This window comes from Muntiacus reevesi, chromosome 5 (assembly GCF_963930625.1).
Source record: "Muntiacus reevesi chromosome 5, mMunRee1.1, whole genome shotgun sequence".
Taxonomy (NCBI): domain Eukaryota; kingdom Metazoa; phylum Chordata; class Mammalia; order Artiodactyla; family Cervidae; genus Muntiacus; species Muntiacus reevesi.
Window position 1 is genome coordinate 27558561 of NC_089253.1, and position 27724 is coordinate 27586284.

The following is a 27724-nucleotide window of genomic DNA, read 5'->3' on the forward strand; positions in this document are numbered from 1 at the left end:
AGTATGTTTGGGGCCAGGGGGCGCTCGCACTCAGATCGCGGTCCTGTGGGGGGTGCTGCGGGGTGTAAGTCCTGGCCCTCCAGCCGGCCTCAGTTTCCCCGGCCGTGTCGGGGTCACTAGTAACCAGGGTGGGAAGGCGCGGCAGGAGCCGCTGCGGGCAGACAGACGGTCGCTCAGAGCCGGCTGCATGTGTGATTGCAGCTTTCGGTTCCCGCAGGGAAGTAAGCCGGCAAGTTCGGGCTGAAGGGCCCTCAGAGGCGCGGAGGGCCGCGGGTCCACGGCCCGAGGCGAAGCACGGGAAATTCGCGTGCGAGCGGACGGACCAGAGGATGGGCAGGCCGCGTGCGCCCTGCACAGCGCCCGCCGGCCCCGAGGGCGGTCAGGTGCAAGGGGGCGGGGGCTAAAGGCCACGGGTTGCCGGGTCGGGGCGGGCCGGCCGGCGGGGCATTTAAACCCGGGGGATTGTCAGCTCGGGACGCGTGCCCAGCTCCGCGTCCTCCTCCGCTCCGACTTCGCTTCGGGTACCGCCGGGCACGATGAGGTCCTCTCTGGCGCCCGGCATCTGGTTCCTCCGCGCCTTCTCCAGGGACAGCAAGTGAGCGGGGCTGGGGCATGGGGGCACGGGGAGCGCCGGGCCCGGCGGCCTCGCTACTGAGACCCGACTCCGGGAGTCGCAGGGCGCTTGTTGGGGTGAGGGTGGGGGGTTCCGGTAGGATCTCCGGCGGTCGGCGGGGAGGTGAGGTGGCACGTGCTCACTCCGCCTCTCCGGAACCCCTCCCTGGGCAGCGTCTCCGCCTTGACTTTCGCATCCTCACCTCCGCGCACACTCACTCCCCCCTGGGGGAGACCCGACTCAGCGCCTCCTTTATCACCCGGGGGACCCCCGGCTTGTAGACTAGGGAACCGAGGTCAGGGCGTGGCAGTTGCTGCTACGAGAAAGTGGTCATTGGAGTTGCCGAGTGTCCCATTTGGTCTCTTTTAGCCCTTGGATAGCTCCAAGACCAGAACCTAGTGGTCCTGGGAGCTTGCCTTGAGCGGCTTCCGGCCCGGAGGGACATCCCCGGGGAGGACACACCTCTCGGATCAGGGGCCAGCTGCTTCTCAACTGGCTGGTCACCCCAGCAGCCGGCCAGCAACTTCCTCCTGACCAAGGAAGCTTGAGGAGGCCACTGGACCATCAGGTGTGTGTGGTTGGCTGGAGAGTTTTCAACCCACTCTTCATCAGAGGCCACACCATGGAACACTTGGCTTGGTCTACACCGTGTCTCTGTTTTCTTTTGTTTCGCTTTGAGTTCGTTGCCATCACTTGCAAATGATCAAACTTAACGTTAATAACCAGATTCCTCCTTCCTCTGATCTATTAATATCAGGCCTAAATTCTCAAATTTTATCATTAGGAGTATTATCATCACCCTTTAGATGGGGTGCAAACTGTTAGTAGGACCCACCTTTGTTTTAAAACAAAATCCTGCACCCCAAAGCGCCTCAATCCTAGGCAAATCAGGATGGTCACCTGAAGTACTTTCCAATTGGTGACAGCCCTCCTTGGGGACCTTCCTCATCACTGCCAGCCTCCCTCACTCGTTTATTTATTCGGTATTTTTCAGAAAAAGTCAGATGACTCTTGTAAGGATATAAAAATGAATATGTGTTAAAAAGATTTTATTTCACTGGTGATGAGGGTGCCAGAAGATGGTATAATTGGCACAAAAGAAAATCCAGGGAGGGGAGAATGGGGAGTTGCTGTTTAATGGGTACAAAGTTTCAGTTTAGGAAGATGAGAAGGTTCTGGAGATGAAGGATGAGGGTTGCACAAGAATATGAAGGTACTAAATGCCACTGAACTGTGCACTTAAAAATAGTTAAATTTTATGTTATAGACGTTTTACCACAATTTTAAAAAGAATACAAAGAAGGTGCCCATTTAAGTCAGGAATATTGAGGCAAAACTGGTTGACAGGGCAGATTATTGAAACTATCAGTTCATGGACATATTTTATATGACTTACTTGTTACTTACCATTTGATGAAATTCAAGGTCAGGGAAAGGCATGAATCAGATAACTTGGAGGGGAGGGCTGTCCTCTAGGCAACGCACAGTTTCCCAGAGAAGCACACACACATTTTTGTTTCTCTTCTACAGTTTTCTCTGCTAGGATTAAAAAAAAATAGCCTCAAAGAATGATTATTCTTGGTCACAAAATAAGGTTGGTCGTGCTAGGTTTGATCTGATTATCTGTATACATAATTTACTATGTTAAGTTCTCTTGGCTGGAAGTTTTCATAAGTGTTCTGAGACTGGACTTTTAAAAGCCTTCTATTATTTACTGTTCTGAGATTAGGAAGCCAAGCCAAGAAATTGTCTCCACTAGGCTTTACCTGCTGTACCTATACATTTATTAATAGACAAATTCCCTTCTTCTCAAGGTCCCCCAAATATCCTAAGATTCTTGGGCCTGCCAGGGAGTGAAGTCCTGATTTGCCTGTAAGGGAAGACAGTAAGCCAGTTTTCTTGGGAGGGTTTTGTATCAGCTGTCAATCTTAATTCCTTAAGAGTGGCATCAATATCTGACTAAACGAGTATCATTGTCAAATATAATATTCCAGGTAAGGCCTTGGTTGCAAAACCAAGTTTTCTAATTGCTGTTGTTCAGTCGCTAAGTCATGTCTGACTCTTTGCAAGCACATGGACTGTAGTCCCCCAGGCTCCTCTGTACATGGGATTTCCCAGGCAAGAACCCCAGAGTGGATTGCCATTTCCTTCTCCAGAGGATCTTCCTGACCCAGAGATCAAACCCACGCCTCCTGCATTGGCAGGTGGATTCTTTACTGCTGAGACACCTGGTAAACCCGTTTTCAAATATGCCCTGGTAAAATAAGGAAGACAGATTCTTATTGAACTTTTGCAGATAACCATATTTTATAAAAAGCAAGGAGACAATAAAAGTTTCTAAATTCTGGGGAGTTGGGTAGAGAGAATAAAGTATTTACAAATATTTCATTTCATTTACAAAAACAGAATCTCCTAAATTGTTGTGGGTTACAGACATATTAAGAAGAAAGAAAAAAGAGCTTTCTTATATATTCAGAACACTGAACGCTGTAATGTCACTGACATTCCAAATGTCAGTGACAATCATCCTCATCAGTTCATTCAGTTCTAAGTGATTAATTCTTATTCTGCTGAATCTTGGGTCAGCAACCTCATAAACCTGTCAGCTTCTTTACCTAAGTTTTGGAAATCCTGAGATTTCCACAGGTATGTTCTTAAAGATATCTGAATGATATCACCAAGAGTCTGTACCCACGAGTGTGTACCTGGTCCACTGATTTCGTGAGACACTGCTCGGTTGTTAAAGATAAAACCCTTGGCTTATAGATGGTTGCAGAGCCTTTAGGGAGCATCCAGAATAAAACAGAAACTATCTGTAAGGGTCAGAGATCTGAAAAGGCATGGATTAATTTATTAATGATAATTTTCAAAAGTGAATGATCTGATGAGAAGTCATGATAAGAAAAATGCAGCTAACGGTGAAGTCTGGTTGTTCCTGAGGTATGTAACGCACACGAAGCCAATCCAGAAAATATTAGACAGTGTCTAAAAACACACTTAAGGTTAATTTCAAAGAAGATGGTGAACATACTATCTGATTTTTAAGAATGGATAATTTTTATAGAGGAAAAATATCTCAAGATTTTTTATATCTTTGTATATATATTTTTATGTATTTAAAGATATATAGAAGTCCCAAGACATAATTTACATAATATGCCATGGGAATACTAATAATGTCAACTTAGACTTAGTAAATCCAGGTGACTCAGTGGTTGAGAATCTGCCTGCTAATGCAGAAGACATAGGTTTGATCCCTGGGTTGAAAAGATTCCCTGGAGGAGGAAATGGCAATGCACTCCAATATTCTTGCTTGGAGAATTCCATGTACAGAGGAGTCTGGCTGGCTATAGTCCATGGGTTGCAAAGAGTCGGACACAACTGTGCATGAACATACACCAGCAAGTCCTAAACATCTGTGTTTTAATACAGCTCTGTAGGAAAGTCTGATGTACCTCCCCAGTTGAAAGCCACTGACCTAGAAGATCCTAGACTCAAAATAAAGAAGTAAAGTTGCAGTTTGGATAAGATTAGCTGAAGTCATGACCAGTAACAATATAGTCATCATCGGGCAAAACACACCAGGATACTGATCCATAGAGACAGATCATGGACCAAGAGGGTGTTGAGAAATCTATAAAAATTTCTCATGCAGCAAACCATTTCTGAGATACTTATATAAATAATCATATTCTACTTCTCTTTTTTCTCTTAATAAACAAAAATACATCTCATTACTGTATATACAAAGTTGTACCTCTCTGCCATTTATTGTTCCTAGTAGAGTCTTATTCATATATATTAACTATACCTTTTAGCCAAAGGAACTAGTATTTCAGAGAAAATGAGGGGGCAGAGAGACTGGGTCTTTGGAAGTAGCCTGTCCCACACCAGCATTTTAGAAGAGCTCAGAAACACACATAACTTTCTACAGATGCACATGTCATTGAGACACTCCTTAAAGTGTAAATCCAACCACATCTCCCAGGTTTAAGACAGATCTGAATTGAAATCATCTCACCACTGTGTGTTTTGTATAGTTAACGTCTCTGAGTGCCACCCACCCCTGCCCCCGCATCAGTAAAAGTCAGGGGGGTTCTTGGGGGCAAAAGTGATCCATGAAGGTTCATGGCTGATGGAGAGCCCACGGCAAGTGTTCCTTCACGTCTTTCTTGATGTGTGTAGGTTCGGACTCGTAACAAACACCCAACGTCATTGTAGTTCTTACTGTAGGCACATGATTGTTTTGAACTCTCAGGCTTACAAAGATGGTTAAGTCACAGTCCTACTTTCTCGGAATTAAGGATTAATCTGGAGGGAGGGAGTGTCCTCTCATTATCAAACTGACTGCTTCCACACATTCTCTTCTAAACAGAAGAGAAGAAAGCAGGCATTCTGGAGTGGGACCCTGGTGGGTGGGCTCCCCCTGAGCTTTGGCGGGTGGGCTCCCCCTGAGCTCTGTACAGCAAGGATATTTGTAACACCTGCTCATTCTGTACTTGTGAGGATTAAAGATTATCGCAAGGTGAAGCAGGATGAGTGCCAGGCTCACAGTAAGCACTGACTCAGCATTAATTATTGACTATTATTCTACTTGCTCTTCCTACCACTCTGTACCAGGCCTTGTGTTTGTGGTCCACTGCAAGATCTTTGTTTGTTTCCCAGCCTAATTCCCCCTTATAAGGATATAATGAGGCACAGAGAAGTTATGTAACTTGTCCAGCGCCACATAGCTAGTCAATGATTGAGCTGAATTTGAATCCAGGTTAAGTGGACTCCCAAGTCCCTGGTCTTTTCCTTCTGATTAGAGGGTGGGAGGGGAAAAGAAAACAGAGGGTTTTGCTTGAGACAGATCACTAAACTTCTAAGGCTCCAGGTCCTTGTCATTAAAGTGGAAATAACAATGTACCTCTAGCCCAGGGCTTTGGTGAAATTAAGTGAGAAGACATTGAAGGCACTTAGCCCAGTGTCTGGAGCACACTTAGTACTTGGGAATGGCTTGGTGCTTGTCAGTTTCTGGAGGTGGGATTCATCTTCATTAGAAAGGAAAGGTAGCATTTGACTTGCTGGATCAGGAGGTATTCTGAGCAGAGGTCGTGGAGTGGCAGTCAGGGCAGGGAGGTCACCAACCTGGTCACCTGCTGGGGGTCTGAAGGTATGGCCCCCGTGGATAGGAGGCTGAGAGGCAGGTGGAACAAGCTGTGCCAGCAGAAGGCAGAGACTCAGAGGAGTTTCTGCCCAGGAAGGTGGTCCCCACCCCCCTCCTCCGGTCAGACCCCTCCGAATCCTCCCTGGTGCTGGGCCTGCCCTAGCCAGTGTCCTGCCCCTGTGCCAGCCTCTGAGTGGGCCTGTCTGGGGGCAGATGGCAATGTGGGCATCTTGCCAGAGAGATGACTATGGCTGCTGCACGTGGGGCTGGGCCCATTTTCCTGGGACCTGTGGCGGGGAGAGGAGCCCGTGGGAGGAGGAGCAGGAGCCGGATGAGCAGGAAAGGGATGAAGCACCGGACGGGCAGGAAAGCAGGAGTTGCGAACTCCCTCGTGGCCGTCCTCCCCCACATTCCAGTCCTCCCGTGGGAGCTGGAACGGTGAGGCAGGTGGTGCTGCCGCAGGGACCAGTGGATCTGTCTGCCAGTGTTTGCTGAGGGCCTGCTGCCAGGTCCATCACAGCTCACAGTACTTACGGACATCTTCTGTGATGCTGTTCAGTCCCTCAGCCGTGTCCAGCTCTTTGCAACCCTGTGGACTGCAGCATGCCAGGCTTCCCTGTCCTTCACTGTCTCCCTGGAGTTTGCTCAAGCTCATGTCCATTGAGTTGATGATGCCATCCAACCATCTTATTCTCTGCCGCCCCCTCTCTGATAGGAATTAGCTATCTTATTTATTTATTTGTCTGTGCTTAGTCTTAGGTGTGGCATGTGGGATCTTTAGCTGTGGCATCCGAACTCTTGCTGTGGCCTGTGGGATCTAGTTCCCTGACTAGGGATTGAACCTGGGGCCCCTGCATTGGGAGTGCAGAGTCTTAGCCACTGGACCACCAGGAAAGTTCTTTAGTATCTCATTTAAAGGAAGATTGAAGTGAGACTGAGAGGTGAAATGTTCTCTGCATTAATCCCCAGGGCCACCTCGATGACAGTTTACTGTCTCGTTTAAAAGAAACTCAAGCAGAGGCAAAGAGGTGAGACAGGTGGCCCAGGGTCCCAGTCACAGAACCAGAAGTTAAGAGTCAGCCTCCTGTTGGTTTAACGAACTCCCCCCGCCCCCCCACCCCGATCTGCTCTGGCTTCACACCAGGGGTGCCAGACGCTGCCAAAGCAGCTTTCTCTTGTCTTATTTTCATGGTACCCAGTATGGATGAGCTGTGATGGTGAGAGGCAGGTCCGAGAAGGAATGAGAGATCCTGGCAGAGGACCTGGAGGGCTGAGCCTGTCCCCTGTCCCCACTCCTGCACCCCCCACCCCCACCCCCGTCCTCAGGCTGATCCCCAGAGAGCGTGTGACCCTGGTCGCTCCCCTCCCCCCCACCCATGATTGCTGTCTTCTCCCCCAGCTGCTCTGCTTCCTCTTCCTCTCTGCCGTTTCTCCTTTACGGAGCAGACTGACAGCGCTTCCTTGGCTCTGGGTGGGGCACTCTGCCCCAGGGGCTGCCGGCTGATCTAAAAGGGAGCAGTGGTTTGGGAATGGTTTGTATGGATGGCCAAGGTCTTATGTCTTCCACTTGGCGGTACCACCTGAGCACTGAAGCTGGGGTTGAGCAGTTCCTGCGTGACGCCAAACTGGGGCCAGACACGAAGGGCGGAGTCGGTGAAGCCCACAGCCCCCACCCCACATCTCACAGCCCCCGAGTTGCTATGTGGGATAGAGGCGAGGTGGACAGCTTTGCTGCTCCCGATTTGGCCTCCGGCTCATGCCTCACCCCCTGGATTCTTCATGCCTGGGAGAAGGCATAGAGGAGGGTGAGCCAGGGGCCAGACCTCCAGAGACTCTCCAGAGGAGGGCCCCCGTCCTGACGCCCTGCCACCATCAGTGCGTTCCACTAATGCTGTTTGCATAGCCTCTCTGCAGAAGAGAGACCAGCTTCCTGCCCACTTCTCCCAAACCCTGCCAGCTCTCACATGCTCCCAGAGGTTTTCCAGGTACCCACATGACATCTCATGCTGTAGCTGAAAGCCTGGTCTTTTCGTTCTGTCTGAACACTCAGGGTTCTCCTGCTTAGATTCCTTCTCAAAACAAAGCAGTCTAGCAATCTAGCCTATAGTTTCCACTCTCCTAAAAAAAGATTATGATGTACTTGTTCCTTCTAGAAAGTCCTGGGCGGCTTGTGCTACTAGCCAACGACTTCCTTCTCCGGAAGGACCTTGGAACTGAGCCCAGAGTCCCCTCGATCCCTCTGAGCAAGTGCCTGAGTCCCAGCTGGAGGAAAGAGCAGCACGTGGAGGATCCACCAGTCATGCTGCACTCAGCTCCAGGAGGGCTTTGTTTGTCAGAGGCCGTCACGGACCTGGCCCGTCCCGTATGGCCTGTCTCCATCCCCTCCTGTCAGTGGGAAGCCCGGCTCGGGGGCTCTGCCCTGTGCGGTCTGTTCCAGCCTGGCCTTTCCCCACCAGGCTGTGTCCTAGTGGTAGTGGAGGACTTGGCAAGAAGCACAGTGGTGGCATCGTCACCATTGCCCTGGTTCTTACCATCCCCAGCCCTCTCTCCCTTTCAGATCTGCTGAGTCCCAGAACTGGCACATCCAAGGACAGGCCACCAAGTTCATCTCCTCAGGGCAAGTGCCAAGGTCACCAGCAGCCACAGCCCGCCCAGCCTCTCACGTGGCCAGCCCGAATGGCCCTATCCATCTACTAGCTGCCCCAGACTCCGTTGAAGGGCTGGGCTGAGGCGGGAAGTGATAGGAGTGGGTCAATGAGGGAGCTCAAGTCCCCCTTGACCTGGGGCCTGAAATGGGAATGGGAACCGTCCGCAATGTGGTTGCAAAGCCAGGAGGGGGATGCAAGGACCGGGGGACGACCTGGTAGATGCTGGACGAAAGGGAGCTCCCGCCACTGTCTCCTAAGCTCCCTCTCCTGGACTTTCTTATTTTCTATTGTTGCGCTGGTGGCGGTAGCAGGTCCTTGCGGTTTTGTTTGTTATCGGTCACTGCTTTGACAGACATTGTTCTTTGTCCCTACCTCAGAGGCATTTCTAGTGCAAAGTCTTAACAAGGTCCATAAAGCTATTAGCGTGCTCATTTGAAAGAGTAAGTTGGACTGTCAGCTAATAGTTATGAGATAGCCAGTCCACCTCTCTATCTGACTTGGTTACTCAGTAACCAGTGCTGGGCAAGGGGAGGTGAGACTCTCGGAAGTGACATTTCTCACTAACACAGACTTGGAGGGTCCTGGGGCAGGCACCCCGCCTGGAACAGTCTGTGGGCCTTGCGGTGCAGGTTCTGGGGTCCCTGGCTGGCTTGTCCAGCCTGCCCAGCCCCTGGGCTGCCTTCCCTCCCCTGTGCAGCTGCCCTGCGGCCAGCTGGGTAAGGCTGGGCTCTGTGTGTGTTTCCCCCTGCCCCCCTTTCTGGGGCCCCTTGGTTCTGAAAGAAGGGCTCGTGAGGGCAGAAGTGAAACTTGCGGCTTCCACAGGCGTCAGGAGCCCGTCAGCTATCTTCCAGCGAGCTACTGTGAGGTCGCTGGCCTCAGCCCAGCCCTTCACTCCACCCATGTCCCCAGTCCCCTTTGAACTATGGCACCTTGGCCTTTTTCTTTAAGAGATGTCAAAGTGGAATGGAAAGCGAACTGGATGAAGGAGAGGCCCGGCTCCAAGCACGCTCTCCCCAGCTAGCTGGGCCCCTCTGGGTTCGTCCTGCCATCATGCTGGGGTCCAGGCAAGGAGTCCCAGAGGAGGAGTGCCCAGCCCAGCATCACACAGCACTCAGGATCTTCTGCCCCACAGCCTCCCTCCCTCTGACTCTCCCGCTCTCTTGAGCGTCAGGTTTTCCATGGAGGGATGGGGTCAGAGCTGGGAGAAAGGTCAGCCAGGCCTCTGGGCAGGGCTGGAATCTGGCCGATCGGCATGTCTGTGGACCTCTGCTAAGCCTCCCCATCTGCTCCCAAGGGAGTGCAGGGGCGGGCCCAGCAGGCCAGCCTGTGCTCTGTCCCCTTGCAGGCTCCCCGTAGGCACTTGTAGCCTCAGGCGTCTACAAAGACGCCTCCAGCCCAGGTCTGCACGATATGCCGGTGGGGAGGAGAGGACTGACCAGCCTCTCCTGACATCCTGACAGGCACATCCAGGGCCTGGAGCCCCCACTGCTCAGAGCAGCTTGGTGCCTGCCCCCACTGCTCACCTCCCTTAACAGAGCGGCACGAGCTGCCTCCGCCCACTCCAGTTTTCCTTCCTCAAAACCTGAAATCATCATCGCTGTTGTTTTTGAGTGTGGACTGCGTGTCAGAAACCTGTAAGAGGTATGCATCATCTCATCAACCTATCAACAGCCCTGTGATAGAGGTGATAAACTCTACTTTCAGATGACACAGGTGTAAGGAATGAAAGCAGGTTTCACCTGATTCCAGAGTCCAGGGCACCACCAAGGGTCTCCCCGGGGGTGGCCGTGTGCCTGGGGAGCGGCTGGCAGGATGAACGAGGCAGAGGAAGCCGGCCCTGCCTTCTGCGAGGAAGCCCGACTGGAGTTTCCCCAACTCACCAGCAGGGCAGAGCCCTGGGTCCCCACCTGGCTGGTGCCCAGAACTCTGTGACCTAGAAAATCCCATCCCTCTTCAGTGACGTCCCGTCACCCCAAGAGACAGCCCAATCTTGCCCAAGGCCCTCCGTGACCCGTCCCTTTCCTCCTTCCCAGTGCCCTCAGCTGCCATGTTTGGCTCAGCCCCACCTTCCAGATACCCTGAACTACACCCTGAACCATACGGAGTTCCCCAAACAGGTAGTGATATTCACGCCTCCACGCTTCTGCACACGCACTTCCCCTCTCCCTGGCCCTGCTCCCGCCCCTGCCCAGGTGGACCTGGCTGCCTCCTGCCAGTTTGTGAAGGCTGGACTGAGACCTCACCTCCAGGATTCTTTCTTTCTTTTTAAAAAAAATTGTATTGGAGTATTTACAATATTGTATCAGTTTTACAATATTGTATCAGTTTCTGCTGTCTGACAAAGTGAATCAGATATATATATATATCTATCTCCCCTCTTTTTTGAGTAGAGTTCCCTGTGCTATACAGTAAGTTCTCTTTAGTTACCTGTTTTATACTTAGGGCTTCCCAGGTACCACTGGTGGTAAAGATCCCACTCAGCAGTGCAGGACATGCAAGAGACCTGGCTTTGATCCCTGTGTCCGGAAGATGCCCTGGGGGAGGGCATGGCAACCCACTCCAGTGTTCCTGCCTGGAGAATCCCATGGACAGACAGGAGCATGGCGGGCTGCAGCGCTTAGGGTCGCAAAAGAGTCAGACACGAGTGAAGCGAATTAGCACTCCCATCAGTAGTGTTTATACATCAATCCCAATCTCCCGATCCATCCCACCCTCCGCTTCCCCTCTGGTATCCATACGTTTGTTCTCTGTGTCTCGATTTCTGCTTTGCAAATACCCTTTTTCTAGCTTCTACATCCACAGGTTAATATACGATGTTCGTTTTTCTCTTTCTGACTTCCTTCACCCTGTATGGCTGTCTCAGGTCCACTCACAGATTCCTGTCCTGACCCTGCCCCTCCCCGGCCGGTCTGGGTGCCCCGCTCCGAGTCCCGCAGGGCTGGCCCCCGTCTTCCGTAGCACAGTCACACCAGTCCTGTTGACTCCCTGCTGCCCCGGGAACCCCGGCGGGCAGAGGTCTCTCCTACGGTTGGTTTCCCCAGGTCCCTAGCTCAGGGCCGGGCACGTGGTGGGATGCTCGTGGGGGTGGGGCGGTCCTGGCTCCATCTCAGGGAGGCCGAGATGTCAGCAGTGGGGCCCGGCTGGGAGCGGTGGGGAGGAGGAGGGTGGCTGCCAGCGGGGCTGTGCCTTTTGACCCCTCACTGACTCCGACCGGCTCCTGAGGGCTCAGCGTGGCTGAGGGCAGCCTGGGCCTCACTGGCAGCCCTGTCAAGGGAGGACAGTCAGTGCCGGGGCCTCCGCGGGGCCCGGGGGATCTTTGAGGCCCAGCGGGTATGCTCAGAAACTCAGTCCTGTCTGACTCTTTACGACTCTATGGACTGTACCTGCCAGGCTCCTCTGTCCATGGGATTTCCCAGGCAAGAATCCTGGAGCCGGTTGCCATTTTCTTCTCTAGGGTGTCTTCCCAAGCCGGGGATCGAACATACACCTCCTGAGTCTCCTGCATTGGCAGGCAGATTCTTTACCACGGCACCATCTGGGATTGTCACCAGGGTCACTGCGTCCATGTAGCAGCGAAAAGAGACTTGGCTGAGCCCAGGAGCGGAGGTCTTAAGGGTAGCGCAGCGGAGACCTGGGTAACAGGGTGAGCGTTGCATTGTAGTCACCTGTCTTTGACTTAGATGTGGTCGGTGCTGTTCTCCTGGACATCTGATGAGGAAACCGGAGGCAAAAAATTAAAGAACTTGCATGTGGTTACACAGTTAATTAGAGGCTTCCCAGGTGGTTCAGTGGTAAAGAATCCACCTGCCAATACAGAAGACCCAGGAGATATGGGTTTGATCCCTGGGTTGGGAAGATCACCCGGAGCAGGAAATGGCAACCCACTCCAGTATTCTTGCCTGGGAAATTCCATGGACAGAGGAGCCTGGAGTTGCCAAGAGTCAGACACAACTGAGCGCGTGTGCGCGCGCGCACACACACACACACACACACACACACACACATCTACAAAACTTGAAGCTTTTTTCCAGACAGGAAACTGGTGAGTGTTAATCTGCAGGGCTGTGGTTTTCTTCCATCCTTTGCTTCTTGAAGAAGCCCAGCTGGGCAGTCTCCAAATCCTTCCACCCCTCCTCCCACCTGCTGCCAGATTCTGAAAGTCCCTGATCCAGGAGTCATGAGCCCTTTACCAGTTGGAAAACATTGCTGCCGCCAAGCTTGTCTATGTGGGTCCCTGTGACAGTCCCTGGGAATAACCCCAGATTCCCTGGAGAATCCCCTGGGACTCCCTGCCCCATGCACCCCGTGTCTGGAAGTAGGAGCCAGACCATGCAGTAGAGGAGCCTGAAAGCCAGGCTAGAGTTGGAGCTTCATTCTTTTCTCCCCCCAAACTTTAAGCTTTTTATTTTGTACAGAGCTTTGCACTTAATGGAATGGAGAGCCACTGGGAAATGTTCAGCCTGGTGACAGCAGGGTACATGTACCTTCATTCTCTTCAGAAGATGAGCTATGAGGCAGTGGAGAGATGGAGATAGAGCAGGAGTCCAGGGGCGAAGTGAGAAGGAGCCTGGCAGCCCAACCTGATTTCAGCCTCTGATGTAACACCCTTCATTTCACAAACCCGAGCCTCTGCATCATGCTTGTGGGGAAGTGATTTGGGGTTTGGAGGCAGATCGCTAGAGAGGGCAGACCGAGCCTCCAGTGTCCTGGCTCTTTGATTCAAGGAACCCAGGGACAGAACGAGGTTTCTGGGCCCCCCTCCCCTTCTTCCCCACCTTCTTTAAGATCTTTAAGAAACCAAGACTCTGGCCTTTCTCCTGGGCTGGAGTCCACACTGAGCTTTCTTCTCCATGTACTTCCTGGCTCCTGGATGCTGAGTCGGCTCAGCTGATGCCCTGCTGGGGAAGCAGTGACTCAGGAGGACATGGGGGGCCCTCCCCCAATCCTCAGGAGAAGGGGCAGAGTGGGGCGGGCAGTGGAAACTTCAGTGGTGTCTGGCTGACCTGTGTTTTCCACCCCAGATCAGTGCACGGGATGAGAAGCGGGGGTGGGAGAGGGCTGTGTGATGCGTGAGCCACAATGGAAAGAGTGAGCCTTCTGTCTGGAGGGATGGACTAGCATGGAGCCAGGCAGAGGACCTGGGTCCTGTCGACCAGCTTTTTCCTGCTGCCACATTTCCCTCTGTGTTTTGGACTCTGCTCCTGCTGGGCTGTAGCAGGTGCTATTTCTGCAGTGTTCTAGGCTTCTCTGGCGGCTCAGACGGTAAAGAATCTGCCTGCAATGGAGGAGACCTGAGTTCGGTCCCAGGGTGGGGAAGATCCCCTGGAGAATGGAATGGCTACCCATTCCAGTATTCATACCTGGAGAATCTCACAGACAGAGGAGCCTGGCAGGCTACAGTCCATGGGGTGGCTGAGTCAGACAGACTGAGCAACCAACTAGGTTTATGAGGAGTAGTTGACCTCACTTTAAAGATAGACCCTTTCTGGAAGTTTGGAATCAACATGTACACACTGATACATTTAAAATGGATGATGTATGTGTATGGCTCAGTCCCTTTGCTATTCACTTGAAACTACCTCAACATTGTTAATCGACTGTACCCCAACACAAAATGTTTCTGGTGTTAAAAATAATAAAAATTTTAAAAGTAAAATAAAATGGATAGCTAGTAAGGACCTACCGTATAACACAGAGAACTCCGCTCAATGTTATGTCGCAGGCTGGACAGGAGGGGAGTTTGGGGGAGAATGGATACATGTATATGTGTGGCTGAGTCCCTTCGCTGTTCACTGAAACTATCACATTGTTCATCAGCTCTACCCCAATACAAAATAAAAGGTTTTTTTAAGAAAGAGACACTTGGCATGCATCATCCTCCTACCAGCTTCCACCATTTCCGGTATTTAAACACAGTTCTGTCTCCCTGCGTCCCCATCTCTCTCCACACACACACACACAGAGGCACCCTGATCTTAGGGAGGACAAGGAGAAGTAGAGGCGATGGGCAGTGACAAGAGCCGCAGAGGGCTCTCTGGTGTCGTCTAGGACACTGCTGCTGGCCCAGCTCTGTTGGGAGGCCTCTGTCCTCGGGAGCAGGAACTCTGAGCGCTCTGGCCTCTGGGCACCTGTCCCTCCCCTCCCCTTGGCCTCTGCCCCGAGCAGCTTGTGTCTGGAGGGGAGCGTTGGTGGTGCTGCCAGAACAGGCACAGGCGGACTGCTTCCTGGACACAGTGGAGATGGTAGGCCTGGACTCCCTGCTAACCCAGATGCCCACCTTCCCCTGCAGGTACCGAGCCTTCATCCTGCTCATCACCTTCTTAATCTATACCTGCTATCACATGTCCCGGAAGCCCATCAGTGTCGTCAAGGTGAGTCTGGCCCGGGGGTAAGGAAGAATGCAGGACTGCTGGCCTCTGCAGAAATACGGAAATACTTCAGTGGAGCAGCCCAGAGCTCAATGAAGCACAGTCCTTGTCCCTTATCTTGGTCACCAAGTCTGTCTCCTCCCCCTTGGCTGACTCCCGCTTTTAGCAGTTCTTTTTCCCAGGAGAGTTCCCTGGGTTTCTTCACCAAGAGAGCGGTGTCGGGGAGTTGGGGGTGGAACCAGAGAGCAGGCACCTTGGGTTCCCCGGGTGCTGCTTGTAGACACCGCTTGTGTTTCACCGAGTCTCTGCCCTGGCCCCTTGTCGCCAGAGCCATACCTGCAAGGCCGGGTGTCAGAGGAAGATGCAGGGAGTCCAGGAGGGAGGGGCAGTGGGCTGGTGTGGTTGGTGGGGGGGGGGTTACTGGCTCCCTTGCGGGCTGGGTTGACTCTGGGGTCACCAGCTAACCCCTGACCTGCGCACCCGTCGCCTCTCCAGAGCCGTCTGCACCAAAACTGCTCAGAGGTGATCCAGCCCCTCAACAGCACCCACAGTCTCAACGACACCACGTGGTGCAGCTGGGCCCCCTTTGGTAAGAGCGGGGTGAGCCGCTCCTCTCCACGCCTGATGCCCATCCAGGCCCGGAGAGACAGCCAGCTTTCTGTCTCCCCGGTCCGCCTACAGATAAGAGCAACTACAAGGAGTTACTGGGGGCCGTGGACAATGCCTTCCTCGTGGCCTATGCCATCGGCATGTTTATCAGGTAAGAGGCAGAGCCTGTGTTGTCTTGTAGGATGGTTCAGAGCTGCCGTCTCCTCTAAACCAGCCTGGGGCAGCGGGGTCAAAGAGAGAAAGTTGTTGGAAATGAGACAAGCCTTCCACACATCCTGTCACCCATAGCTGGCGTGTTGCCGCTTTCACCCAGCCTCCTCCTTCACCTGGATGACTGCCTCTTTTAGTAACTCTCCTGCAAAGGCCTTCCTGGATTTCCTTTTGAGTTTATTCACTCAGATGGCATGTCAGCGGTGTGGCTGGAATATGGTCTGTCCTGGACAGGGGTCCTTCAAGGTTAACCTGAAAGCTGAAAACCCAGCATGGCTTTTATGTAGCAAGCATGATGTTTGTTCCCAGGTGTTGAGGATGACTGAGGCTGGCTTCTACCTCTAGAGAGCTCACAGCCTAATGGGGGTAACCGATACTTCAGCAGCTGCGTTATAAACAATACAGTGGCTCTGAGACAGAGGCGGCTACGTACGGAGCTCCGAGGAGTCACTTAGTCTGAGCTGGGATTAGAAAAGAGGGATCAGGAAAGGCTTCTTGGAGGAGATGACATTTGAACTGATGAAGAGAAAGTGGAGTTGACTCATTTGAAAAGACCCTGATGCTGGGAAGGAATGAAGGCGGGAGAAGAAGGGGACGACAGAGGATGAGAGGGTTGCATGGCATCCCAGCTCAATGGACATGAGTTTGGGTAAACTCCAGGAGTTGGTGATGGACAGGGAGGCCTGGCGCGCTGCAGTCCATGGGATCATAAAGAGTTGGACATGACTGAGCAACTGAACTGAACTGAATAGAGACAAGAGTCTTCCCCACTGGCTTAGTGGGTAAAGAATCCACATGCAAGGCAAGAGACACAGGAGACTCGGGTTTGATCCCTGGTGGGGCAGATTTTCTTGAAGAGGAAATGGCAACCCTCTCCCATATTCTTGTCTAAAAAATTCCTTGGACAGAGGAGCTTGGCGGGCTACAGTCCACAGGGTGGCAGAAAGTTAGATCCGACTGAGCATGCTTGCACAATGGAGGCATGGCTTGGTGAAAGAAGGCAGCTGTAATTTGAAGCAGCATGACTGCACAGGGGCAGGGGGTGGACTGGGGGACTCATAACAGGTTTCCCAACATGCAAAACGCAGGAGACGGGGCCGAAGAACGAGGTCATTGTGTACTAGGCTGTGGGCACAGAAGAGCCACTGAGTGGGTGTCATGTCCAGATTTACATGTCAGACAGATATGAGAGGCTGACGGAGGTGGACTTAAGGGAGAGAAGGGCTGATCGGCTTCTCTGGTAACTCAGACGGTGAAGAATCTGCCTGCAGTGCAGGAGACACAGGAGATGCAAGTTCAATCCCTGGGTTGGGAAGATCCCCTGGAGAAGTGAATGGCAACCCACTCCAGTATTCTTGCCCGGAGAATCCCATGGACAGAGGAGCCCAACTGGCTGTAGTCCATGGGGTCACAAAGAGCTGGACAAGACTGAGTGACTATCACTTCACTTCAGGGCTGACTAGCAGGTCACACTCAGGAGCAGATTTGAGAGTAGCCCAGCTGGGCTTGGAGGAAAGCTTAAGTTAGAACAGTATTATTAATAACAGAGATGGAGAGAAGTGATGTGCTGGAGAGAAATAAGAGGAGCAGTGGGCAGATCTTGGAGGTCGCTTGTGGAGGGTGGGCTGCAGGGACAGGAGACTGAAGTAGCTCGTTTCCGGCTTGAGTGGCCAAACGTGGGGGTGCCGTCCAGTCCTCTGAGGGGTGCAGACACAGGGCAGGGTCTGGAAGGGAGGCAGAGGAGTCCAGTCTTTGGAGTAGTTGACGGGCAGCTGTCAGGATGTCCAGAAGGCGTGTGGATATGATCCTGGGAGAAAGTTCAGGGCTGCAGACACACAGCTGGGTTGTGTATGTGTACAGACGTGGCAGGTAAAACCATAAAGGTGATGCAAGAGAAAATGCATGAGCTGGGCTGGTCAGCCAAGGGGGAAGAGGAGGGTCGCGGGGATGTCACAGAGGCCACTCTGCCGGGCATGTCGCGAGGCGCGTGGTCAAAGCAGAGGCACCTAGTGGCCACACAGAGGTCCCTGGTGGTCAGCTCGGCGATGTTTCAGTAGCTGTGGGTGGGGCCCCGGGGGAGCCAGGAGGCGGAGGGCAGGGCTGCGACGTAGCGGAGATTAACCACGAACCCACCTCTCTCTGCAGCGGCATTTTTGGGGAGCGGCTCCCTCTCCGGTACTACCTCACAGGCGGGATGCTGCTCAGCGGCCTTTTCACCTCGCTCTTTGGCCTGGGTTATTTCTGGAACATTCATGTGCTCTGGTACTTTGTGCTGGTGCAGGTACGAGCCTTCTCCGGCTTGCACTCGGGCCTCTGTCCCTGCACAGACCCAGCCGCCCCGGGTCACGGCAGATCCCGACCCAGGCTCCTTTATCACACTGCGGGGTCCCCTGCCCACAGCCAGGGCGGCCTCGCCGGCTCAGGGAGTCTGCACTGAGCCTCAGCCTGAGGTCCCTGGAGGCGCCTGCGAGGCCCGGTCTCTGCCGTGGGGGCCTGGGGTCAGAGGGACATCAGCTGGTGGGTGTGTGCACGCGAGTGAAGGAAGGGGAGGCATAGCATGGATTCTGGAGGGCCCCCCATCCCAGAGGCTGCACCACTCAGTCCAGGGGCCTCTGTCCCCCCACTTTCCCTGCAGATCTTCAATGGACTCGTGCAGACCACGGGCTGGCCCGCCGTGGTGAGCTGCGTGGGCAACTGGTTCGGGAAGGGCAAGTGAGTGTGACCAGGGAGGAGGGCGTGCATTGCCTGGGGCGCTGGGCTGGTGTGGCGGCAGGAGGGCCCCTGTGGCCTCTGATACGATTTTAGGACCAAAGATTAGAAATACGCCTCCGTCCTGCTGACTTTCACAGGCTGGGATACAAACGTTTTAGTGACTGAAAGCAGTGAGCGTTTTCATTGCTGAGGTTTTACTCCTTAAAACCTGCCATCTTCGTTATGCCTTTTGCTCCTAATAGATGAATTTCCATTTTGCATGAAGACAAAAATGAAGCCTATAAAACTCTATGTGTATGTGTGTGTGTATATATATATATATGTATATATATATAAATAATGCATATACCCATATATTTTTAATGCATATATATGTATATGTCTTATATATTTATTTATTTTTCCCTTGAACTGGCTTTTGTGCAAAAAAAAAAAAGTTTCTTTTGGGCAGAGTTTCTCAACCCTGGCACTGTTAGCATCATGGGCTACATTTGGGGCTGTGTAATTCTTTGTTAGGGGGCCATCCTACACGTTGTAGCATTTAGCAGCCTCTACCTGTAGCATTTAGCAGCCTCTACCTGCTAGACACCACCAGCACACTTGGGGGTGGATCACCAGAACTCTCCAGACAGTGTCCATGTCCCCTGGGGGCAGTCGCCCTTAGCTGAGGCCTTCAGAGTCACAGCCTCAGGGCTAGAGAAGAAAGGGCAGGGCTGTGGCCCTGGGACAGAGGGGAGGCAGGGCTTGCTGAGGGAGCTGGGTGGGGAGCAGGACACCCCAGGCCTGGCTGTCACTCGCTCGATGCCAGCCAGCCTTGCCCCTCCTCCCTGACTGGGGTCTTCGGGCACGGAGGCTGCAGGCAGTCAGCTTTTCGCACTTGGCCGGGGCGGTCTCCGTGAGCCCAGGGCTTCTCTTCTTACCTCTCCTGCTCTTGACTCCCTGCCTCCCTCCCCGCCTCCCCTCCAGGCGGGGACTCATCATGGGCATCTGGAACTCCCACACGTCCGTGGGCAACATCCTGGGCTCCCTGCTGGCTGGCGTGTGGGTGGATCAGCAGTGGGGCCTGTCCTTCGTGGTGCCCGGCGTCATCACCGCCATCATGGGCATCATCACCTTCTTCTTCCTCATCGAATGTGAGTGGACCCCTCTCCCCGCCTCCCCACAGGGCTGGAGTGGAGCCTCCCAGTTAGGTTCTGGGAGACGGAGGCTGGTCCCATGGGGGTCACGGGATTGGAGGCCCAGACGTGTGACTCAGGATGAGCAACCTCTCTGAGCCTCGATTTCTCACGTGGGACACCCGTTCACAGACGTGCTCACAGACACGTGGGAGAGTGTCTGTGAGATGTATGTCAGGATGCCCAGCAAACACTGGCCGCTCTGAGCCTGAGAAGTGGATCATGCTTGCTGCTTTTTTTCTGGCTCCCTGACAGATGGCCCCTGGAGTCATGGCCATGGTCACTTGTAAGCAAGAGAACAAAAGTCCATAAGGCTCCCTTGGTTAGGAGACCTAGGCCTCAAAGGTGGTCTCCGGAGCCCCGGCTCCCTCGTGCTGGAAAGCCCACAGGCCTCCTTGGGGCTGTGGGGGTCACACGCCCTGCAGGATGAGGGCCTGGTCTGCTGGCAAGCTTCTTAGAAGGTTTTCCTTTCAGACCCAGAAGACGTGGACTGCGCCCCGCCTCAGCACCACGTGAGTGTAGCCCCCAGCCCCACTCCACCGGGGGCTGGTCCCAGAGAGGCCTGGGGAGTTGAGGAGGGGCCTGTGTGTCCAAAGTTGGGCCCGCGGGTGGCTCCCTGGCAGGTGGTGAGTCTGGTCCAGGAGTGGGGCGCATACCTCATGCAATTCGTCTCACGTGGGTTGTCCCTCCAGCTGGTGGGGGGTAGTATGTGGACGTGCCCCCAATAAGGGCTCTTCTCTGCTCAGGGTAATCCGGAAGAGAGCCAAGACCACCCCGAGGACCCCGCAAACGGACCCCACTGTAACAAAGAGAGCAGCCTGGAGTCAGTTGGCACCTGCTCCAAGGACGCAAGCGCTCAGCCCACCGCCATCAGCTTCTTCGGGGCCCTGCGCATCCCGGTGAGTCATCTGTGGACCAGAAGGAAGAGAGAGGCTCTCTAGATTTTTCTGTTGGAGATGGGGATGCTCAGGGTGATCCACGGTTTGCAGAGTTTCTTTACATGCAGTGCTTAGGGAGGGGGCCCTCCTGGGGAGGGCAGTGTGGCCGGACGTTACCCTAGTGTTCAGGCAGCAGGCACGTTGCTGTACCTGAGACCGGCAGTGTTCTAGAGGCTGCCCCGTGTGGTGGGCGGTGGAAAGTGCTGGCTTGGGGCTCGGCGGCCTCAGGCTCTAGGCTGTCCTGCCCACCTTCCCATCTGCCCTCTGCTGTGCTCCCAGGGCGTGGTCGAGTTCTCCTTGTGTCTGCTGTTCGCCAAGCTGGTCAGTTACACCTTCCTCTACTGGCTGCCCCTGTACATTTCTAATGTGGGTGAGTACACGGGGAAGAAGAGGGGAGAGAGGAAGGGGGGGCCTCCAAGGAAGAAACCCACCACATGATGCTTATGACTCCGCGAATAGGCAGGATTTCTGCTGAAACTCTCCTAGCACAGAAGAGAAATTTTTTTAATGGGAAGCTAAATTTTGCAGAAAGCCTCCTAGTCCCTGACTGATTCCAACCACTTTCCCTCACTTGGCACTCAGTCGGGGTAAGGAACTCAAATCCTCTCTAATGTCTACTCCGGCCTCAAGTGTAGGCGAAACCCTGCTTCAGGCCCATTGGCTCATGGATGGGTGGGATCGGAGGGTCCTTGAGAAATGGTTTGCCTTCTGAGTGCTTCCAGGAGTCTCTCAAGCCTCCCCCAGCCCAAGGAAGAGGGCCTGGCAAGCAACCCCCGCTGCTGGTAGCCTGGTGGGAAACACCATTCTCTTCCCAGGGGCTGCCGGGATACTTGGGCCATCGATGCCCAGTGCCCAGGTCTCCTGGGCTGCCCACCTCGTGGACTTCCTGTCTCCTGCCTCTGTCCCTGCCCAAGGATGGACAGATGAGGAGAGGTCACTTCGGTGGTTAGAAAAGGATGTTTACGTCCTGTCCTGGGCCTCTGGTTGTCCCCAGGTGGGGCTGCTCTATCAAGGAGCAGCTCTGCCCCCAGAGCCCAGAGCCCCAAAGCCCTGCCAGGGTCAAGGACCTCAGCAGGGCCACCGGGCTCCCTCCAGGGCCCTGGGGAGACAAGCTGCCGTCCACACGGTACACTGGGGCCACGGGATGCCGTTTGGATGAGTCAGGGCCAAATCTCAAGCTGTAACCTGCCCCGTCCCACCCTCACCCTGTCTGCATCTGAGGGGCCTCCCCGCAAGACGGGGCGAGAGCCCAGGGCGGCCCTGTGGACACTGGCTCTTTGCTCTGTGGCCTTGATGCTGGCTACAGAGCGTGAGTCAACCTTGAGGGCTGGGCAGCCAGTCACGCTGCTGGGCGCCCCTCTTTCTCATCCCAGGGCAAGGTCAGGGGCCTGAGGTGCCCATTCTCCCCGTGAGCCTCCTTCCTGGCTCTGCTTATCAGCAGACACCTCAGAAGGAGGTGACAAGCTCCTGTGGGGGCGTGCTGCTCCGTCAGGGGCGGGCAGGCATGTGGCTGGACGGGCCGAGGCTCAGATAGCGCCAGGGTGCCCCCCCCCGGGACAGGGTCCTTGGGGGCCAGATCCCAGTGCTCTCAGAGGTCAAGGCCATCCGACAGGGGAAGAAGGCAGTACAGGCCTGGGGGCCAGAATGGGCGTCCCATCCCAAACTGCTGCAGACTCACCTGTGACCTTGGCCAGTCGCTTCCCACTGACCCCCAACTCCTTCCTCTGAAGGGGGCAGTGATCCTGGATCGGGTGTTTGCCGGGACACTTCCAGCAATGGCCCCCCACAATGTCTGCCCTGAGTGCCCAGGTCTGAGCACATGCTTCATTTTCCACAGTTCACTTCAGTGCCAAGGAGGCTGGGGACCTGTCCACGCTCTTCGATGTTGGTGGCATCATAGGTAAGGCCACGCCCTGCTGTGCCTCTCAGCTGCATCCACTTCTTCTCTTGTCGGGTTGCAGAGAGAAGGGACGTGTTCCAGTGGGACGAGACCTAGGCAGGTGGCCTCAGAGGGAAAAGGTGGCGTCCTGCCCAGGTGTCCCTCCCGTGAGCCATGGGTATGGGGACGGTTGCAGAGGGAGACACTCTGCTGGCCCGGGGTGCCCCAATCAGGCTTGTGCTGGGGGGACTGCTGGGGCAGTGCTCGGGGGTCCCCCGTGCCTGGGGCGGCAGTGTGCCCATTGTGTTCCAGGCGGCATCTTGGCGGGGCTCGTCTCTGACTACATCAATGGCAGGGCCACCACCTGCTGCGTCATGCTGATCTTGGCTGCCCCCATGGTGCGTAGAACCTCAAGGTCGAGGGGCGGGAGCTGGGTGCACGCCCAGGCATCACACACACACACACACCCATCTCTTTGTGTGTGTGTAGCCCTGTGCATGGCCAGGGGAGGAGAAGCCAGGATCAGCCCAGGGAAAGGGATCCAGGCTGAGAATTTTCGAAAAGGACTAGTGGCTCTTTGACCTCAGTGAGAGGCGGGGGATGTCAGCTGCTAAACTTCCTGACCAAGGATAGAATAAGAGGCGGAGGTTCGATAGGAGAGGAGACTTCTGGGGCAAAGGGAAACGATGGATTACTGCGTGTTAGACCCTGCCTTCCTGGGACGCTTGAGGAACAAGAGGCCAGGGTATGAGAGAGGAAAGTGGGCTTCTGGGGCTTCTAGTCTTCTGGGCCCCAGGCTAACAGAGGCGGCCCGCGGGGAAGCCAGCTTGTGACCCTGCCCCCTGCTTCTCCTCTCTCAGATGTTCCTGTACAACCACGTTGGCCAGAGCGGAATCAGCATCTCCATAGGTGGGTGCAGGCGCTGCCCTGGGGACCACACGAGGCTGGCTTGGGGGCACGGTGGGCGGCCTGGGGAAGTGGAGGTTCTCGGCCTGGAGCCGGGGGACGCACCCGCTTTGGGGCGGGAGCTGACGGCGGCCTCTCCTCTCTAACTGGCCATCCCCATCACCCCCTCAGTCATGCTGCTCATCTGCGGAGCCCTGGTCAACGGCCCTTACGCTCTCATCACCACCGCTGTCTCGGCTGACCTGGTGAGCAGGGCCCCCTTGGGGACTGATCAGGGCCTCTGTCTCCAGGCTCATCTTCCCCACATCTTTCCCCTTTCCCCCAGCCTGCAGAGACGAGATCCTCAAAGTCCTTTAGAGTCTGCTGTGGGTCCCCGTTTCTTCCCAACTCCAAGCCCTCAAGGCTCCCTTTCCCCGAGCCAGCCCCTTTCCCGGTCCCCGTCCTGCTTGGGGCTCTGTCTCTTAGTTCAGCCCCCATCCCAACACCCCAACTCTGGTGTCTCTCTCCAGGGGACGCACAAGAGCCTGAAGGGCAACGCCAAGGCTCTGTCCACTGTCACAGCCATCATCGACGGCACTGGATCCATAGGTCTGTGACTCTCGCCTTCCCGAGCCTGGTCTGGGGCAGAGTTTTAGGTTAGAGGGTGGGGCCCCTGCTCCGGGCCCTTCTCTGATGCAGTGCTCCGTACAGGTGCGGCTCTGGGGCCTCTGTTGGCCGGGCTCATTTCCCCCACGGGCTGGAACAATGTCTTCTACATGCTCATTGCTGCGGACGTCCTGGCCTGCTTGGTAAGAGTTTGGGGGCACACAGATGGGGAGGGGGAGGGGTCCCCTCCTGCAGGCCTGGAACCTGGGGCTCCAAAGTGTCGGGATGATGAGGACTGCTGCCCTTGCGCGAAGCACTCTGCCTCCCAGGGGTGACCCCCTACAGAATGGCCCTGTGAACGGCCAGCCCAGCGGTCACCTAGCGCTGGGGACTGGCCACATGCTCCATGCTCATGTCTCCCTCCCCTCCTCCCCCCAGCTCCTCTGCCGGCTGGTGTACAAAGAGATCCTGGCCTGGAAGTCATCCCTGGGCAGAGACAGAGGGTAAGTCCTGTGGAGGGAGCGCTGGAGCCTTGTCCACCCGCCTCCCTCCTCCTGGGAGTGAAATCCATCACTTGGGGGCTCTGCAGAGTCTGAGCCCAGCTCCAGCCCCGACCTCAGGGATGCCACCCGCGGACCCCGAACGTGCTCCGCGAGCCCCGGCCTGGTCCCCAGCTCCACTAACCTCTCGTCTGTTGTCCCATGTGTCTCCATAGCTCTAATATGGCCCTAACCCACGCGTGATAGTCTTTTCCTCAAGTCCCATGACTTTTGTGAGTATTTCCTTCAAGTCTGTGACTACGGTGCTCTTAAGAGTGCATGCAAAGCCTCTCTCTCCTCCAGTGTGATTTTTCTGATTTTCCTGACTTTTCTGACTTTCGCTTTTTCCTTGGGGGCCAGTTCCAAAGATTCGGACTCTGGGCAGAATATGGTGCTTGGGAAGTATTTCCTCAGAGGCCGGAGCCGCTGGGAAGGTTGGCAGCCTCTCCTTACGGAGATTGACAGGGTTTGGGACGGACCTCCCCCTCCCCAGGACAGAGGAGGTGGCGTCTAGGGAAATAGTTTTTCCTCTGAACTCGGACGCTGAGCTGTCTGCACCTCCCAGAGTTCAGAAACCAAGGGTGTCTGGCCCGTCTGCCTGGGGTGTGCCAAAAAAAAAAAGCAACTGCGAAGCGAAGCCTCTGGAACAAAACCCCAAGCTGACCTGAGGTGCGGTCTGCCTGTCGCCCAGCGGTGGCGGGTGCAGAGGTGGCTCAGACAGGCTCGCGGCTGAGGCTGGGCACGAGAGGCTGGGCCGCGCAGCTGGTGCTGAGGTTGGGAATGTTCTCTCGCGGCCTTTCTGGCTCTCCTTAGGAAGCTCTTGCTCGTGAGAAGCGGCCCGAGCGATGGACCCGGTCTGGATGGTAAATGTGAGGAAGAACCCACTGAGCGCCTGGGAAACGGCGCCATATCTGATGCCTTTAAGGAAGGCATCATCCCGGCTCAGGGAGAGTAGCCTGCAGGCAGGAGGCGTTAGCGGGGTCTCTGTCCTGCCCTGCCCCAGAGGGGGAGCAGAAGATGGCACCTCAAGACCAGTAATGCTTCCACCTGCTGCCCCCTGCCGCCCCCCAGGCCTGCAGGGACCTGGGGAGGAGAGGGAGTGAGGCAGGAGAGGAGGAGAATGATGCATAGTGAGCGTCTAATCTGGGCGTTGACTTGAGTCTGTCTAGCTGTACTGGCGTCCCTCTCAGCAGCCCCGCGGGGTAGAGGCACGAGAACGGAGGCTCAGAACTCACGGGACACACCTCAGGGCTTTAGCTCGTCCCAGCAGAGCCCGCCTTTGGACCTAGGTGTGCGGGTTCATCATCAGCGGTTCTTTCTCTGAGGAAGGCCTGTGTCGGGGGCGTGGAGGCGCCTGCTTGGGCACAGAGCCGTGGCTCGGCACCAGAAACCCTGGACAATCATGCCTTCTCTGCTCGCCTGCTTCTGTTGAACCTTGGCACCTTCTCTGAATGTCCGTGTCCTTATGTGTCCAATGGGGGTGCTCTTTCCTAAATACCTGATTGGGTTGGTCTCAGGCTGAGACATGCTGGGATAAAATGTGACATGGCTTTGCAAAGCCGTCAGACATGGTACAAACGCTGTAAAGTTTTTTGAAACATGATTCTGGCTTGGTGTTCCCTGCTGAAGAGGTGAGCCCTAATGACAATGAACAGGATGAAAACCAATCACTGCGTTGGGCAAAAAGTTCGTTCGGGTTTTTCCATATGACATTATCAGTTCAGTTCAGTCGCTCAGTCGTGTTTGACTCTGCGATCCCATGGACTGCAGCACGCCAAGCTTCCCTGTCCATCACCGACTCCTGGAGTTTGCTCCAACTCCTGTCCATTGAGTTGGTGATGCCATCCAATCATCTCATCCTCTGTGGTCCCCTTCTCCTGCCTTCAATCTTTCCCAGCATCAGGGTCTTTTCTAATGAGTTAGTTCTTTGCATCAGGTGGCCAAAGTATTGGAGCTTCAGCATCAGTCCTGCCAATGAATGTTCAGGACTCATTTCCTTTAGGATTGACCAGTTTGATCTCCTTCATATGATGTTATGGGGAAACCCAAATGAACTTTTTGGCCAGGCCAGTATTAAGGGACCCAGTATTAAGGCAAGGGGACTTATCTTCCCTGTTCCCACTGTTGGGATGGGAGCCAACACTTGTTAACCAGTGTCTCACTTTCTCTTCCACTGCCTCTGTCCTCCTCATGCAGGTATAGAGAAATGTGAGGCCCCTGATCAGAGCAGAAACACGGAGGAACCTTGCCGGGTCCCAAAGTGCCCCCCCACACAGATGGCTGAGGCAAAAAGTCCCTTGACCCAGCACCAGCCAGCCCAGCCCGCGAGGCTTCCAAGGGCTAGGGGATGCTCCACGAGAAGGGACTGCCAAGCTCAAGGACATGGAAGACTCAAGGGCCTTGTTGGAGAATGGATGGAATGCAGCGTGCTCACCATACTGAGAAGGCATCTTGAGACCAAAAACAAAACGCTCAGGCAGCTCCGTGCGATCAGTGGATCAGCTTATTACAGGGTCACTTACAGGATGGGGTAGGGGGGACAGCGATCTGGGAGCGTCCCCATGCTGCCCAGGGGCTGTGGGGACGATTCTCTGGCTAACCTGGGGGACAGGGAGGCAGGACATGCATTCCTAAGTGAAGACTTATGAACGCGTAACCAGTCTTGTGGGTGCTGGGAACACGTCAGAGAAGGTTTCCATCATTGTTTGGGGACTAACAGAGCATAGAAGCTACCTGGTTCTAATGGTTATGAAACAGTCTCTGTTAACTTCCAAAGCCCTTGATAACAGGGCGATGATTCAGCATACCGTCCAGCCCTGAGTAGGCCCAGCGGAAGGAGAGGAGAGACTGTGAGGATCCCTGATGGTGTCAGTTCCGCTGACAGTGATCCAGGCCTGAACTCTGGAGACTGCAAGCCGGAGGGATTGGGACTGAGGGCTGTCAGCATTTTGGGACAAGGAGGGATCTGCTCAGACCCTTCTTGTTCAGATTCCAAGATGGATAGCCGAGGTTCCGTGAGGCGAAGGCCTGGAAAGACTGCCTCTCCTTCTCATGTTAAACTTGAACCTCTGTAATCAGCCTCTAGCTGAAAGTGTGTATTTCAGAGCCACCAGACCTCTCTTTGTCCCTTATGTCCATAAGCTTGTTTTCTCCATGTGTTTCCCCACATTGGTACCCCTGCTTCTACCCTCCATTTAATCCTGTTTCTAACTCCTGACCCATTTTGACTAAAACATTATCGCTGTATCCTCCAGGGAGAGGCAGGGCGGGGTGGGGGGTGTCACTCCCAGGCACGGCCAGCCCCTGAGTGTGAGGGCTCCTTGCCTCGCTCTTGTCCTGGCCCTCTGTGTTCCTGGGGCAGATGGCTTATCACGGCAGTGCTGTGGGGGAGTT

At 54.7% G+C, this 27724-nt stretch overlaps 1 protein-coding gene and 1 non-coding gene across 2 annotated transcripts; one reads left to right on the forward strand and one right to left on the reverse strand.

The window, feature by feature from the left end:
* The first annotated feature begins 448 nt into the window (after positions 1-448).
* On the forward strand, positions 449-27724 carry SLC37A2 (solute carrier family 37 member 2). Its single transcript, XM_065936465.1, has 18 exons — positions 449-595; positions 14700-14781; positions 15274-15367; positions 15460-15538; positions 17743-17878; positions 18233-18309; positions 19276-19442; positions 19959-19996; positions 20231-20383; positions 20702-20792; positions 22260-22322; positions 22614-22699; positions 23162-23210; positions 23379-23452; positions 23717-23795; positions 23898-23995; positions 24231-24295; positions 26528-27724. Exons 1-18 carry the CDS (start codon positions 537-539, stop codon positions 26541-26543), a joined length of 1506 nt encoding a protein of 501 aa, XP_065792537.1. The 5' UTR covers positions 449-536; the 3' UTR covers positions 26544-27724.
* On the reverse strand, positions 6584-6656 carry TRNAG-CCC (transfer RNA glycine (anticodon CCC)). The gene has a single exon. It is a non-coding gene; the product is annotated as a tRNA-Gly (tRNA).

What these genes read in the sequence shown, in the direction of transcription:
- SLC37A2 (XM_065936465.1), top strand. Translation starts at nt 537, where the DNA reads ATGAGGTCCTCTCTGGCGCCCGGCATCTGGTTCCTCCGCGCCTTCTCC. An exon ending in GCCATCGGCATGTTTATCAG is followed by an intron (nt 15,539 to 17,742) that starts GTAAGAGGCAGA and finishes CTCTCTCTGCAG; the next exon opens with CGGCATTTTTGGGGAGCGGC. An exon ending in CGATGTTGGTGGCATCATAG is followed by an intron (nt 22,323 to 22,613) that starts GTAAGGCCACGC and finishes ATTGTGTTCCAG; the next exon opens with GCGGCATCTTGGCGGGGCTC.